The sequence below is a fragment of the Lithobates pipiens genome, unplaced genomic scaffold, assembly GCF_037356315.1.
Source record: "Lithobates pipiens isolate NorthernLeopardFrog02 unplaced genomic scaffold, aLitPip1_a1.2 Scaffold_16, whole genome shotgun sequence".
NCBI classification, from domain to species: domain Eukaryota; kingdom Metazoa; phylum Chordata; class Amphibia; order Anura; family Ranidae; genus Lithobates; species Lithobates pipiens.
In genome coordinates this window covers 460,393,545-460,408,366 of record NW_027507748.1, presented here as the reverse complement: position 1 = coordinate 460,408,366, position 14,822 = coordinate 460,393,545, and the positions used below count along the sequence as shown (strand labels likewise).

At 41.8% G+C, this 14,822-nt stretch overlaps 1 protein-coding gene across 1 annotated transcript in view; it reads right to left on the bottom strand.

Annotated features, from left to right (window-relative positions):
- Window positions 1-14,822, bottom strand: part of ANKRD10 (ankyrin repeat domain 10) — a 54,025-nt gene that overhangs the window by 13,098 nt on the left and 26,105 nt on the right. Inside the window, exon 4 of the mRNA XM_077482885.1 lies at window positions 7,190-7,425. Within this exon, the coding sequence (XP_077339011.1) occupies window positions 7,190-7,425 (236 nt within the window). The remainder of the gene's footprint in view (window positions 1-7,189; window positions 7,426-14,822) is intronic.

Here is a 14,822-nt window from a genome sequence, read left to right as displayed (position 1 = left end):
GTCACCCATGGTTATCTATTATGTAAGATTGCAATTGTGGAGAATGATTAATTCACCTCTACAAAGACATCTGATATATGCTGCTTTAATGGGATCTCTTGGAGGTTGTATTATTTAACATTAGGAACTATGAGTGGTTACCATTTTACAATGGGCAATGGTAGTTTCAGTTTAATTTTAACATTGGATATATGCCTAAGTGCAATCTTATTTTTATATATTTTTTTAATTTAAATTTTATTTTGATCATTTAAAAAAAAAAAAAGTCTCTGATTGGCCCTGTACATTATCTCTGTGGGCTCTGTCTTCATTGATTTGTTATGATGGGGAGTAATGTGAAATAAGGTGAAGCGTTGGTACCTGTCATATTGTAAATGTTGGCGCATTGGTGGCACGGAGGTACTTTGTCCGCACAATCGGGGACATGCTGTCTGCGCATGCGCGATCTCGGAATATGGGTTCTGCGCATGCGCGACGCCTATTCATTTAGCACATACGATAAACGGTGTGCACTTGCGCGGCTCGGAAGTGCCAGGTATGCGTGATGGTGGGCAGGGGGATAAAAGGAGGTGTGCCAGATCAGACAGCCAATCCCATGATTAAGTCTGATATGACGAAACATGTCAGGGGTGTGGCTATATGGCGAACAATATTGAGTTACTAGCTTGTGTATGTGATGGTGGGAGGTGACGCTGGACGGAGGGGACGGAAGAAGCTAGCTAAGGCGCCCTAAATCAAAACATGGACCTGCTGAGTGGGACCAGGCGGGATACGCGAGGAGGGGTGAGAAATAGCTGTCCATCTCCCTGTTTAAGAGGTCCGCTGTGACCACCAATGCCCCGGCGTACTCAAAGCACCTGTTGAAGTTTAAGTGTGAAGTGGATTGATCTTTTGATGTGGCTTATTCTTTTACTGTTCATGTGAGTGCATAGAGAGTGGTTTTTAAAGATTAAAGTGGTTTAACGTTATTACACCATTGGAGGCTTCCATTGTTATTTCTTTTGAGGTACATATGTCCTATATACTTCTAATCAGAGGAGATCCAGGGATACAGGTTACGACACTGGGATGCTCATCTTCTAAGAGGATTTAAAGCTTTATTAGCCAAACACGCGAGTGTAAGGCTTAACAGCTGGTGAGTGTATTCATGACGGGGGATTCACAATCACGGAAGGTGTGGTGAAGGAGCAAAATAATTGTTTTGGACACTTACTTTAATGTGGATCACCTACAGTGGACTGTTCTAGAGTTTTTTTAATCTATAATCACTTATGGTGATGGAATATTTCTTCCTGGGGGTTGATTGATTTATGTTGTAGTATTTACGTTCTTTAATCATAGATATATGTAAATTTATATATTTGCATTCACTTAAAATGGGTGATATGTAGAGTGATGCACCTTTAGCATTTTTATTTCTGATTGCATATACACATGCGAGTTTACAGATTATTTCACGTGTGAGATTATTTGAGGTAGATAGTGTGTATCATTATTCACATAGTTATAGCACTACGTGGCATTATCTATTTGTTCATAATAAGAAACAAATTTTGATGCACCTATTTGATAATATTTTTTTTATTTAAGTAGCAGCTGAGGTTTAGGGTGTTAGGAATTGGAGCGCTGTGGCGATACACTATTTGGAGGGATCGTGATTTGTGTATATATATACGTACGTATACCATCAAAGTTCGAGCAGCTATGCCTGAAGGAGGAACCAGTGAGGCCCTCACTATCATTAATATATTCTTTGTTAATTGAGCTGCAAGCCCCACAAGAATTGGCATTTGTTCAAGCATGGGAAAGGGAGTTAGGTGTAACTTTCTAAAATACAGAAAAATAAGATTCTCCTGTTTATGTATAAGGCCTCCATGGCTACTAGATATCAAGAAGGGGGGTATAAAATTTTAACCAGGTGGTACAGAACCCCAACAGTTTTGAACCGAATATTCCCGCAAGTATCTAATTTATGTTGGCGATGCCTGAAGGCAGAGGGCACTATGGTACATATATTTTGGCAGTGTCCGAGATTGAAAGAATTTAGGGAGATGGTGTCCGAAATAATTAAAGTGGAGGGCCGGTTATAAAAAAAAAAAAAAAAAAAAAGTCAGCAGCTGCAAACACTGCAGCTGCTGACTTAATCAACACACTCACCTGTCCAGGGTGCCCGCGATGTCGGCCGCCCGAGGCCGACCCGTCCCTCGGCTCTCGGGTCCCGGCGCCGCCATCCCTTGTAAGGGAAACAGGCAGCGGAGCCTTATGGCTTCACTGCCCGCTTCCTACTGCGCATGCGCGAGTCCTGCAGCGCTTTCTGAATGGGACGCGCTGTGTTCTGGAACACAGAGTTCCCAGAACACAGCGTGACTCATTACCCAGAAGACGCCGCGACGAAGACAGAAGATCTCCGCGGAGGAGGAAGAGGAAGATTAGGAGAAAGTGCCTAGCAACAGGCATTTCTGGTAAGTAAAAAAAAAAAATTTTTTTCATTTTTTTTTTTTTAGATTTTTTGTAATTTTTAACATTTTTTTGTTTTTCAGGGTGGCCCTCCCCTTTAAGCAAATCACGAAAGTGTCTCTGGGAAAAAACACAGCAGCTTTTTTACTAAATGATATCCCAGTATCTATGGAAAAATATAAAAATTCCCTCTTAAGGCATCTTTTGACAGCGGCAAAAGCATGTATCCCGGCTCTCTGGAAAAGTACTGTACCTCCAACTAGAGCACAATGGTTAGGTAGAATATCAGAATCCAGCATATGGAAAACCTTACCATGATGCTGAGAGAGCAGGGGGATAAATATTGTAAAGCCTGGACGCCCTATATTAAATATAGGGAACAAAATCCCTAAATTACCAAAACTGAGTAATATTAAAATAATCCAGTGGTGCTCATTTAGGACAAATACTGGGGGTGGCGGCGGGGGGGGTGGAGGAGGGTGGAGGACTTAGGGCAGAATACACTGAGCTTTTTTTGTTTTGCTCTCTTTTTCTTTGATTTGGGTAGGTAGAGGAGGAAGGAAAAAGGAACAAGGGTATAAAGTAAGCGGCTAGAGAAGGAATAATACAGTAATTAGAATAACTGACAAACCAGTTTAAAGACAACATAACAGTACCATAGTAATTTATCCTTTCAAGAGGAAGAGGAAGATTGTGATGAAATAGGATATGTTGTATGGATGTATTTAGGTGTAATGTTGTAATATTATCCTTGTTATAAAAACAAAATTTATAAAAAAGGAAGAATAAAATCGGCCGACTAACAGATAACCTTAAAAAAAGTGTGGTGTATAATTTAGTTAATATGTAAAGTATAAAAAAAAATTATTCTTCAATATCTATATGCAGTGGTAAATATAAAATAACCAACTATATGGTTAGGGAGCAAAATCTCTAATCCACTCTGAAAATAAAAGACAGAAGAGATATACTGTACATACTATTAGAGGTTGAATCTGGTAAATCTCAGACTTAAATGTTTTATTTAAAGAAAAAAAAAAAAAAGAAGAAAAAAATTAAAGACTGTTTTGCCAATTTTCAGACAGAACTGTAATAAATGATATGCTGGCCATACAAAAACAATGGCTTCCTTCAATAATAAAAAAATAAAAATAATTTTTTTTTTAGGCACATTAGTTTGATTTTCTAATCGTTAGTAGGGGTCAAACTGACGTTCCTTTTCAACCACAGTGATGGGAAAATTCCAAGGAGCAAAATAGATAACTTCTTGGTCAAAGCAATTTTCAGACAGTATGTGGTTTTCGTTCAGAAATAGCATTCATTTTAAATCTGAATGTTAAAAGCAAGTGAAAATTTTCAAAATTACATTCTCTCGTTCAGCGAATGCAAAAAGATTTTTTGTATGAATATTCTCGTCCGAAAATCGATAAGTGTATGGCCATCATAAGGCTCGGTTCATACCTATGCAGTTTGATCCGTTTCGACAGTGCTTTTTACGGTGAGTTTTGCAGTTTGTTGTTTTTTTCACACGATTTTGCTGCAATTTGTTGTTTGGCAGATTAAAAAAATAAATAAATCAAATTGCTGCAAAAACGCACTACATGCATTTTCTGCAGCTTCTCCATTGAAGTCTATTCAACCAAAAAAAAAGCACACTTTCGCATTGAAAAAAAGTCCTTGACCCTTTCCAAATATGCAGCAGCTGAAAAAAGCATAGATGAGAATCTGTCCCATAGGAAAAGGAAACCCTGTAAAATGAACTGTAGTGCGTTTATGCAAAAAGCACCAAAAAAGCATAGCTGTGAACCAGGCCTAAGAGACATTTAGTAGCAGCAGCGGCATGCTTTTTTTTTTTTATCACCCATCATCATGGGGTTTAAAATAAGATTTTACAGTACAAAAAGAGCAGATAATTGCTACTATGAGGGGTTCATATTATATATATCTCTCTCTCAAAAGTAGGCTGAATGGACATTGTAACTAGGAGTCAGACATGAAGCTATATGAAGGGTGGAAGGGAGATATAAATCTTTAATATTAAAGTAGTACTAAAAGCTGAGACTTTTTCTCATGGATATAATTATTTTAAAATGTAAAGCACATTACTGGTAAGAGTTTACGTTAAAATTGTAATGCCTTATATTACCTCCAGTCTATCAGCCTCCACCTTCTCTGTGGGCAGGGAAGATCAGCATCTAAACCAAGTCTTTAAAGTGATTTGTTTTTTTAAACAAACATGTTATACTTACATGCTCTGTGTAATGGTTTTGCACAAAGCAGCCCCGATTTTGCACAAAGTAGCCCTGGTTCTCCTGATCTAGGGTCCCCCACTGACGCCTCTGGCTCCCCCTGCCTTTAGAGTGCCCCAATAGAAAGCTGAAAAGTTGTAGAGTGCCCCTATAGCAGTGATGGCGAACCTATGGCATGTGTGCCACAGCCGACATGTCAAGCCCTTTCTGTGGGCACGCCTGGAAAAATCATACACTGACCAGCCATCAACGCACCCCCCATCTCCCACAGGCCTCTAGGGCCAGAGGGATGTATCCGAGGTGGGCGCGACTGAGAAAAAGCATCTCCCACATGGGTGACATGTGGGCAGGAATCCAGTCACAAGCTGTCTTGTCTACACTGCACCCCCCCCCCCCAAACTACATCTCTCAAGTCTATTGGGCCAGTGGTGACGAGTCTGAGGTGGGCGTGACTGGAAGAACGTGGCTTAGATCAGGGGTAACGTGTGGGGAGGGGGGAATGAGCTGTCTGATTCAGAGACACACAGACACTGGAGACAGGTGAGATGTTTATCGTGGACATTATGTGTTATCGTCTATCCTGCGTCTTAGATGCAGAGACTCAGGAAATGCATCCTTACCAGTGCCCAGTATTTTCAATAAAATGTATAATTGAAAGCTGTTAGTGTTTTTCTTTTAAGACAAAAGCTGTTAATTAGTTTGGACAACTGTACGAGTTGTTTTTTCTAAACTAAAACCTTGGTATTCAGGTTTAATTGACGTGTTGGCACTTTGAAATAAATAAGTTGGTTTTGTGTTGCAGTTTGGGCACTCGGGTTCAAAGAGGTTCGCCATCACTGCCCTATAGCAAAGTAAAAAAAACTGCCTTCAGAACCACGTCCCATGAGACATTTCTCCTCACACATTCACAAGTTCTCAGGCACTTACTGACATGTATGTAGGGTGTATGGCGCTGTGCGTGTTCTGCACTGTATTTCCTGATATGTAAACAAATAATGCCTTCTGTACGCAGGTTAACTAAGCAGCTGACCGACTAATCAATTATGAAGATAGTTGACAGCTATTTTCATAATCGATTCATTGTTTTGACCCTAGCTTCTTGTATCACTAGGCGTGACACATGCCTCATTAACTAAGCAGATAGACCCGTTTAAGGTCTACCAGTGCCAGTTTCTACTTCAGTGTGCAAAAGAAAACTACTGCAGGTCTGCACCCGATTGAGAGAGGGAATACAGCAGTTTTCCATGTAGAAAATGGCCACAGATTTGTGTGACCTTGTCATAGGGCAGTGATGGCAAACCTTGGCACCCCAGATGTTTTGGAACTACATTTCCCATGATGCTCAACTACACTACAGAGTGCATGAGAAGCATGGGAAATGTAGTTCCAAAACATCTGGGGTGCCAAGGTTTGCCATCACTGTCATAGGGGATGTGAACTGTCAGGAGATGGACAGCTCACATCCTTCTCTTTGCATAGTGTAATGACTGCACAAGCAGAGTCTGCAGGGTTAATAACCATCCTCCTCCTTCCTGCTCAGAGCAGACAGCAGGGAGATCATAGCATTCTTTCATGTTCTCTGTGCTGTGTGTCAAGCACATAACATAAAACTGTGCCCCTAACAACGGGCTTGCACCCTTTTGTTAATTAGGAGCAGCCTCTGCTCCATTTTTTCTCTTTAGAAGAGTGCTGCAAGTATGGTGCTTGCATGACTTAATTTCTCCCATACAGTTTCTTTACATAAAAAAAAGGTACAGTATACTAATGTGCTCTGAACTGTCCTGACTTTAGCATACCTCATCTCTGTTGACTCTAAGCTACTGCATAGCACATTGCATGCTCAAAAGCCACACACCATTTCACACACACACACACACAAAAAAAAAAAAAAATATATAATATAATATAGTGCTATAAGTCAGTATGGCTCAGTAACCATGAAGATCAGATACTTTTACACCCAATAAAAAGGCTACCCTTAGGGTCCTTTCACACGGGGCGGATCAGTTCTGATCCGCCCCGTGGATGTCCGTTTGCTCAGCGGGGATCACTCCGCCGATCCCCGCTGAGCAGGGAGATGACAGGTCTGTCTCCGCACACTGTGCAGGGACGGACCTGTCACAGCGCCGCTCTCCCCTATGGGAGATCGGATGACGACGGACCGCAGTGCCCGTCGTCATCCGATCCGATCCGCAGACGGATGGAAAAATAGCTTTTTCCTCCGTCACACTTTTTCGGATCGGAGCGGGTCGGATGTCAGCGGACATGTCACCGCTGACATCCGACGCTCCATAGAGCTCTATGGAGCACCCGTTCAGGTCCGCCTGAAAAACTGACAGGCGGGCCTGAACGGGACGTTAGTGTGAAAGGGGCCTTAGGGAAAAAAATAACAAAAAAGGAGGCAATTCAAACTGCTCACAATGCCTCTAGTGTAGATATGAAATAAGTTTCTGCATGGTATAGCGTAAAAACATATTGCTTACCTTCAGTTCTCTGCTTCTTAACAACAGATACCTCCAAATCATGGAATGACCTTTTGCGATTGTTTATTCCTCCATTAAGGTGATTAGATGCATTCTGTGGAACTCCATTTAAGGAGTTAGTGCAATAGAAACCGTTGAGCTGACTGTTCTGGAGGTTAAGAAGGAATTGGGCACACTCTGTAAAGCCCTGGGAGTGTGCAAGGTCAGCCGCTGTCAAGCCACTGGCATTCTTAAAGCTGTGTAACAAAGAACTGAATTAGATACACCATATTGTAAAGAGGAAGCCCTCAGTTCTCTAACTATCTGAAGGCTAAGCATTCATACAAACTTCTATGATCTTCTTTGCTTCCAGAGAGGCCCTTTACTGTATGTATGGAGGGCTTCCCAGCAGTAAGGCCCCTTTCACACTTGTGCGACCTGGAAGTTTCACAAGTCAAGAAAGTCCATTTTAAATGCGACTTTAAGCAATCCCTGTGTAATACTGAGGTATACAACCACAAATCGCATCAAAGTCGGACCAAAGTAGTGCACGGACCACTTTGAAGTCGCACAGATATGAATGGTACTCATTGTAAATCATGGGGTACGACTTGTCATGCGACTCTGCAGTCCCAAGTTGCAGAACAAGTTGCATAAGTGTGAAAGGGGCCTAAAGAAGGGCACGGCTTGATTTAAATATAAAATTTCTACTGTCATTAACAATCCTAACTCTTTTCACAGAAAATTTACTGGATTAAAAAAGTATCTACCTCTCTGATCACCTAATACTACAGAAACTATATCTGAAAGATGCCTGAAGTTCCTAATTTTACAGTGAACTCCAGAGCAGAAATGCAAGTACTACAAATACTTTGTCTACAAAACTTAAAATAAAATGATAAAAAGAAAACAAAATAAAGCTTTATTCACATTTATAGGATTGTCTGTGGCATTTTCAGGTTTCAACTTTGTTACGCTAAATAGGATTCTATAAGAGTCACTAATGGGAATATTTCTTCGTTAGTTCCACAAAAAATGCAAATCCCACTGGCTGAAAACTTCACAACTGTGAAATGGCATCAAGAGGATGGAGATCAGGATATTGGGTGTATTTAGTGATAAAATTGCAGGAACAGCAATTTCAAAAACATAAGAAAAGTTAACACAGGATATAAATCAAATATAGTAAAAGTTGGCAGAGATGTCAAATAAGAAAATAACGTGTGTTGAACTCTGCATTTTTTAGAGAGTAAAAAGGTGAATGTGTGGACTTCTCCAATTTGACAGTACAAAACCTTTCAGTCAAGGCACCCCTCCAAATGATCAAGGCATCCTCCAAAATTATGAAGTCTTGGGGTGCCCCATTCTGAAATTTAAAAATTATTCTACCAGTTTTACATAATGCAGCATCATCAGCACACGGAGGACACCCAACGTTAGAGGTGATTTATTCTTCCAAAGCAAAAATATACCCTTTTGCAAACTGGAGCTGATTAGTATTCCAAAGTTTTCCTCCCTCAATTTTTTTGCATCACTTAGCTAATGAGACCCCAAAGCTGATGGAGAGAGAGGCAAGGGAGGGTCAAAAAGGATTTTCAAGTAACTGGCATCCTTATCAACTGATGTCATTTAGGACTGAGGTTGCCAGCTAGAAGGTTGTAAATGGTGTACAAAAAAAAAGACAAAAAAAAAACCCACACCCGTGGCTTTGTGTAAACTAAAAGGCAGGCTTCAGCCAACCGCTGGCTTGTATACAATTTTGGGCCAGCGGTTTCAGCATTTTGTCAAGGCACCCCATGGTACCTGGGCACCCTGGTGGAAAAAGGTTGATTTAAAGCACCAAATGCAAGCAATTTAACGTATTACATTGAAAAAAATGGAAAAAGTTATAGCTGGGTCTATGATGTAGCCATTGACATCGGTTTTAAAAAACGCATACATCCACGAGGCTGAATTTTGTTTTTTAATGGCCCTGGGTATTTTTTGGGCCTTTTTACTGATTGGAAAAAAATAGGGGCTTCACTACGGCTGACTTGAACTCAATGGCTTGATAGACGGGAGTTTGCATCACAGACAAAGCAATGACTATATACAAAGATACATCAAGTAGCAATTTACATGGCTTTCAGAAGTCTGTGTAATAATCCTATCAATTATTTTCTATATCCACACCCATCTTCCGTGAAAAGGTTTCCAAACTTTAGTAACTTCGGTCTCAGTATTACTTGCAGTACAAGTAACATAAGGAAAAAAAGAATTAGCTATGATAGTTCCAGAGTGCATAGAATATTTCCAGTGCATTTATACTATAAGCAGTCTGCAATCAAAAATCTCTAAAGAAAGGGACAAGTAGTCGATTGGTCCAGGAGACGAGTTGTACAAATACTGTGGATGCATGATAATTCTGATGTAGGCATCTTTGTACTTTGTGAAAGTGTTTAAGCATTCGTTCTCTTTTTAAAAAGAAGATGTATGCAAAGCCCGAGACGTGAAAAAAAAAAAAAAAAAAACACCACAAAACACACAAGGAAATCGGAATGTAGCCAAGTTTGCCTCAGTTTCCATGTAGGTCTTCTCACACAAGAGAAGCTACTGAATGGGATTTACAGGTTATTCGCAAAATGCGTTAAAAACCTTTTGCAGGGTTTTCCAGGACTGGTAGCTATAGGTGATATTTTACTGCTTAAAGCTGAACTAAAAACTTTCTCAACATTAACAGATTTTTAATACTTATGCAGGTAGCATTAGTATAAATAAAAAAATAAAAAGTACAGTACAGTGGGGAAATGATCTGATCCCTGAAGATATTTTAAGTTTGCCCACTTACAAAGAAATGAAAAGGTCTATAATTTTTTTATTATAGGTGTATTTTAAAAGGATAGACACAGAATATCAACCAAAAATACAGGAGACATGATACAAATGTTATAAATTGAGTTGCAGTTCAGTTAGTAAAATAAATATTTGATCCTCCAACCAAAACATGACTTAGTATTTGGTGGAGAAATCCTTGTTGACAAAACACAGAGGTAAGACATTTCTTGTAGTTGGTTACCGGGTTTGCACACATCGCAGGAGGGATTTTGGTCCACTCTTTACAGATCCTCTTCAAATTGTTAAGGTTTCTTGGCTGTCGCTTGGTAACGTGAAATCTCAGTTTCCTCCATACATTTTCTATAGGATTAAAGGTCTGGAGACTTCTTCAAAATTGCTTCTTCTTGAGCCACGCCTTTGTTGCCTTGACGGTATGTTTTGGGTCATTGTCATGCTGGAAGCCCCATCCACGACCCGTCTTCAGGGTTCTGGCTGATGGAAGCAGGTTCTCATCCAAAATTTTACAATACATGGCCCTATTAATTGGGTGTTCAATGTACCTTTAGCAGAGAAACAGCTCCAAAGCACCTCTGTACTTGATTGTAGAGAAGGTGTTCTCAGGGTCAAACTCAGCGAGTCCAGTTGATGTCAAAAGAGCTCAATTTTAGTCTCATCTGACCACAGCACTTTCTCCAAATCCTTCTCTGATTCATTTAGCTGTTCATTGGCAAACTCCAGACGGGCCTATACATGTACCTTCTTGAGGTGGGGGGGACCTTGCGGGTGCTTTAGGATTTCAATCTATAGCATGGTATTGTGTTACCAATGATTTGTTTGATGACTGTTGTCCCAACTGCCTTGAGATCATTCACCAGCTTCTACCATGTAGCTCTGGGCTGATCCCTCACTTTTCATGATCATCCTTACCACGAGGCAAGATCTTGCATGGCACTCCAGACCAAGGGAGATTGATGGATGTTTTTTTTTTTCTCTATACCGGTAATTTCTTCAATTTGCGAATAATCGCCCCAACAGTTTTCTCCTTCTCGCCAAGCTTCTTGATGGGCTTGTAGCCCACTCCAGCCCTCTGACAAGTCTAAAAGCTTATCCCTGATGTCCTTTGACAGCACTTTGGTCTTGACCATGATGATGGGTTTGAATGGAAGAACAATTCTGTGGACAGGTGTCTTTTATACACATAGCGTGTTGTCGTTAGGTACACCTTCTTAGATTGACAAGACTAATATAGGTAGCACTGCCACAGTGCTCATGGACAGAAGAATACTGTTTTTTCCAGATTTTGGAGAGATGGGCTATTTAGTGGTTACCCGATTATGGCTCAGGGCCACACCCAACAGACAGGAGGTCTGTGCATTGGAGTCAGATGGACTCCCATTCCTCTACAGGAGTCAGAGGCTGCATGGGGCAGCCAGAGCATGCATTTCTGCAGGAGGCAGATGTATTTTGTGACAGAGCAGCAACGAGCTGATCAGGAGTAAGCTAGGAGAGAGCTTGACTCCAAGAAACTCTTTTGGTCTGAGGAGCGGACCTAAGGCCTAGGCTGGAGGCCTGAATTAAGCCAGGAGACTGAAGTATTTTGATTTTGCAAGGTACAGTAATAGTGGAACCCCCTGCGTGGGCTACCGATTGATGCCTTTTTTAAACTTCTCCGATCTTTTAAATAAAAGTGGGCTACCAGGCCCTTAAAAATTGTTTTGGACTGGCGCACTCATTGAAAAACACACCTACTGCTTGAGTCTGATCACCCCAATCTTACATATGGTGGAGGTATTGCTTTGGGCAGAGTTGGAAGAGTTCCAGATTCTTGCATACTAAAAACAGTGAGTAGCACAAAAATATTTTGGAGCAGCAAATGTCAACCCAGTGGAGTCTGCATGTGAAAGTGTGCTGCTTGCAAGTCTTAAAGAGGCAGTACGACAAATTTTCCTGTGTTAAAAAGTGTTGTGTGCCTGACTGCAGAGATGGGGCAGTCAAAACGCAAAAAAGGAAGCAAAATATTTGCTGAGAGGAGAATCAGAACCCTGTAGATGAAGGGGTTGTTACCAACAAAACAAGTCCCAGACTGGTGCAAGATGCATTTGGCTATACTGGAGCAAAGGGAAAAGGAAAGAAACGCTGGTGCAAGGAGACCAGTTATTAATGTGCAGAGTTCTAAGCTTGCAAGAGGATACAGGGTGGAAAGCCTGGACAAGACACTCATACAGCTGAGCATAATGATTGAGGAAAAACCTGTACCTGCAATCCCAGGTTCTTGTTCCAAAGGTGGTGGCTGTTGCTGCTGGCTACAGCGAAGCTGTTTTTCCTGTATATGTTGGAGCGTCCAAGAAGGCTGCAATGTTGCCCTGTGTCCACGTGGGAGCATTAGCCTGTGAGCACAGCCAAGAAGGGACTATGCCCTCAATTGAAGTGTTCATCACCTGCCAACTCTAATGGTAAGGACAGTTCCTATTTCATGTGTAAGAGACAGAGTTGTGTTTAATGCCGGTGAAGTAGTAGCAAGTCCAGTGAGAGGATGCGCTACCAAGAAAGCCTTGCTGTTTTGCATGGGGGAGGGAGCACAGGTTAATGCTGAACCCACAGCAAGACTCAGAACTGATAAGTACTTGTCTTCATGCAGTGTACTGTATAGCAGGAAGACAAGTGGTAAAAGTTGCTCACTAATGAGATTAAAATTGCGGATGATGAAAAGGTGGTATTGCATCCAGATGTCAGGGGTGACCACTGAGAAATGTGTGCCATTGCCCCTAGCAACCAAGACAGGTCAAATAGAGGTGTCCCTGGAGACGGCCCAGGAGCTTATGGTGTCCGAGTTCAGGGTTTCCCAGGACAACTGCATCACTGCCTTGACAATTGTGTTTCACATGAGGTGAAAAGTGATGTACTAAGTATCCTACAATCTCAAACTGCTAATGTGCCAACACAGGCTATACAAGGCAGGAATGTGGATAATTATGTTGAAAAGTGTATTCCTGACAAGGTTGATGGTTTGGTGCCTCCCATGATAACCATAGGCAGTGCCGAAGAGTTGTACATATAAAGCTCACGAGGACTTCTTGTGTTGGAGCCAGCGGTGGTCCAGGACAGCTGATACTGCACAGGTGGAAAACAGTTCAAAATGATGGAGCATGAATTATCACAAGCTGATGTGGTTGACAGTGACTGGAGCACAGACAGGATAGACTGGGAAGGGCGGCACAGGGAAGTACTCACAATATTTAAATGAAGTAACTATGCCCCACCAGGCTAGGTTGGGTAATAGTGAGGGGGACACTATTGCTACTGTGGCCAGAGGTGAGACTGCGGAGCCAGTAGTAACAGGTGCAGTGGCTGTTGCACAAGCTAACCCCCTCCAGTTGGAAGGATCAGATAAGGGTGCATACATAGAGGATTTGGTCACAGCAAAACAGAACAGTAATATTGATTGTTAGAATGACAGTGTTATGTATAAGGACTTTGAAAGGCTCAGTGTTTGGCAGTGCTCAAGAGGAGCCACAAGTTGTGTCAGTTACCTCTGAGGTGGAGGCCTACTAAAGTATCTTGGAATCTCAAGCCTTAGCAAATGAGCCCCTCCACATTGTTAGTAAGGGAAGAGTCCCTAAAGTTCTGTATTTAGATGTGGAAGGTCTATAAATAACCGAGATGTTGTTGGAATTGGTGAAAACCTTTCGCTGTACACCTGCATGTATCCACCACAGATGGGGAGCCTGGTACTGTGCAGTACCAATCAGTGGAGGCAGGCGATGTTTAGCAATGTTGATAAAAATTGGTATTAGTTACTTTTGTGGAAAGCGGTCTCACAGTTCTCTGCAAGAGTGCTTCCAGTGGTAGTGGTATGCGGAAGGCACTCAGGGAACTGCCATTAGGAATCAAATGACAAACATGGTGGAAGTCTCTCCATCTGTTGGTGTGATGAGGTGCATTCTTGCTGGTGTGGCAGAGCAGTGGTTGGTACGTTGCGCGTGTACTCTCACTCACTAGACCTCATGTAAAGGAAAAGCCTAGAACAGACATGGCAGTAGTGGAAATTCTGTCCATCACTCACAAAGAGGTGCAGTTTGAGGTACATGGACACTGACAGGAAATAAGTGTTGGTAACCGTAACGAGCAAGTGAGTAAACACATGTTGAATGTTGTCTCACAGTGTGCTGGGTTGCTTCTTACTGATATGGTGTATGAGAGGCACTCTAGAGCACTGGCTGACAGCTCAGAGGTATTGGTTGAGGTACCAATGAACACAGAAATGGTTAAAAAGTTTGGTGTGGAAAAATGTGGAGAAAAAGGTTTGTTGGTAGGACAGTCGCTATTGGAGTGTTGGACAACAGGGGGTCGATGTGAAACGGTGGGAATGTCCCAAAGAGAGCAACTGCTTGCCTGTAGGCGGTCCCTCCACAATGTCTTAGCAAACAAGGGGACAAGAGTTTCTGATAACAATAAGGAGTTAAATAATTGTGTAACGTTACTATTGAGGTTAAACAGAAGGATGTGGTGTTAATTTCATATAGTTTGGTTGCCAAGGGTAACCACAAAAGGGTTAGTGAACCTGAGAAACAGAGGATGTTGCTTAGTGTTGAGTCAAGTAGTGAGAGAAGTCAGTCCCCAACAGTCCTGGGAGAGTAGGTCTGGGTGAGGTAAAAAGAAATGGAGGATCCCGAGGCAAGAAGGTAGAAGGGATAGTAGAGAGATTAGTGGGAGGCCACGGTTCAGGAAGAAGTGCTTGTGGAAGCACACCCAGAAGAAGATGCGGATAGAGTGCCCCTTTAAAAAGAAGGTTGGGTAGGTTAGGACTGCTGCTGCTAGTTGGCACAGAGCTGCCAAGGTG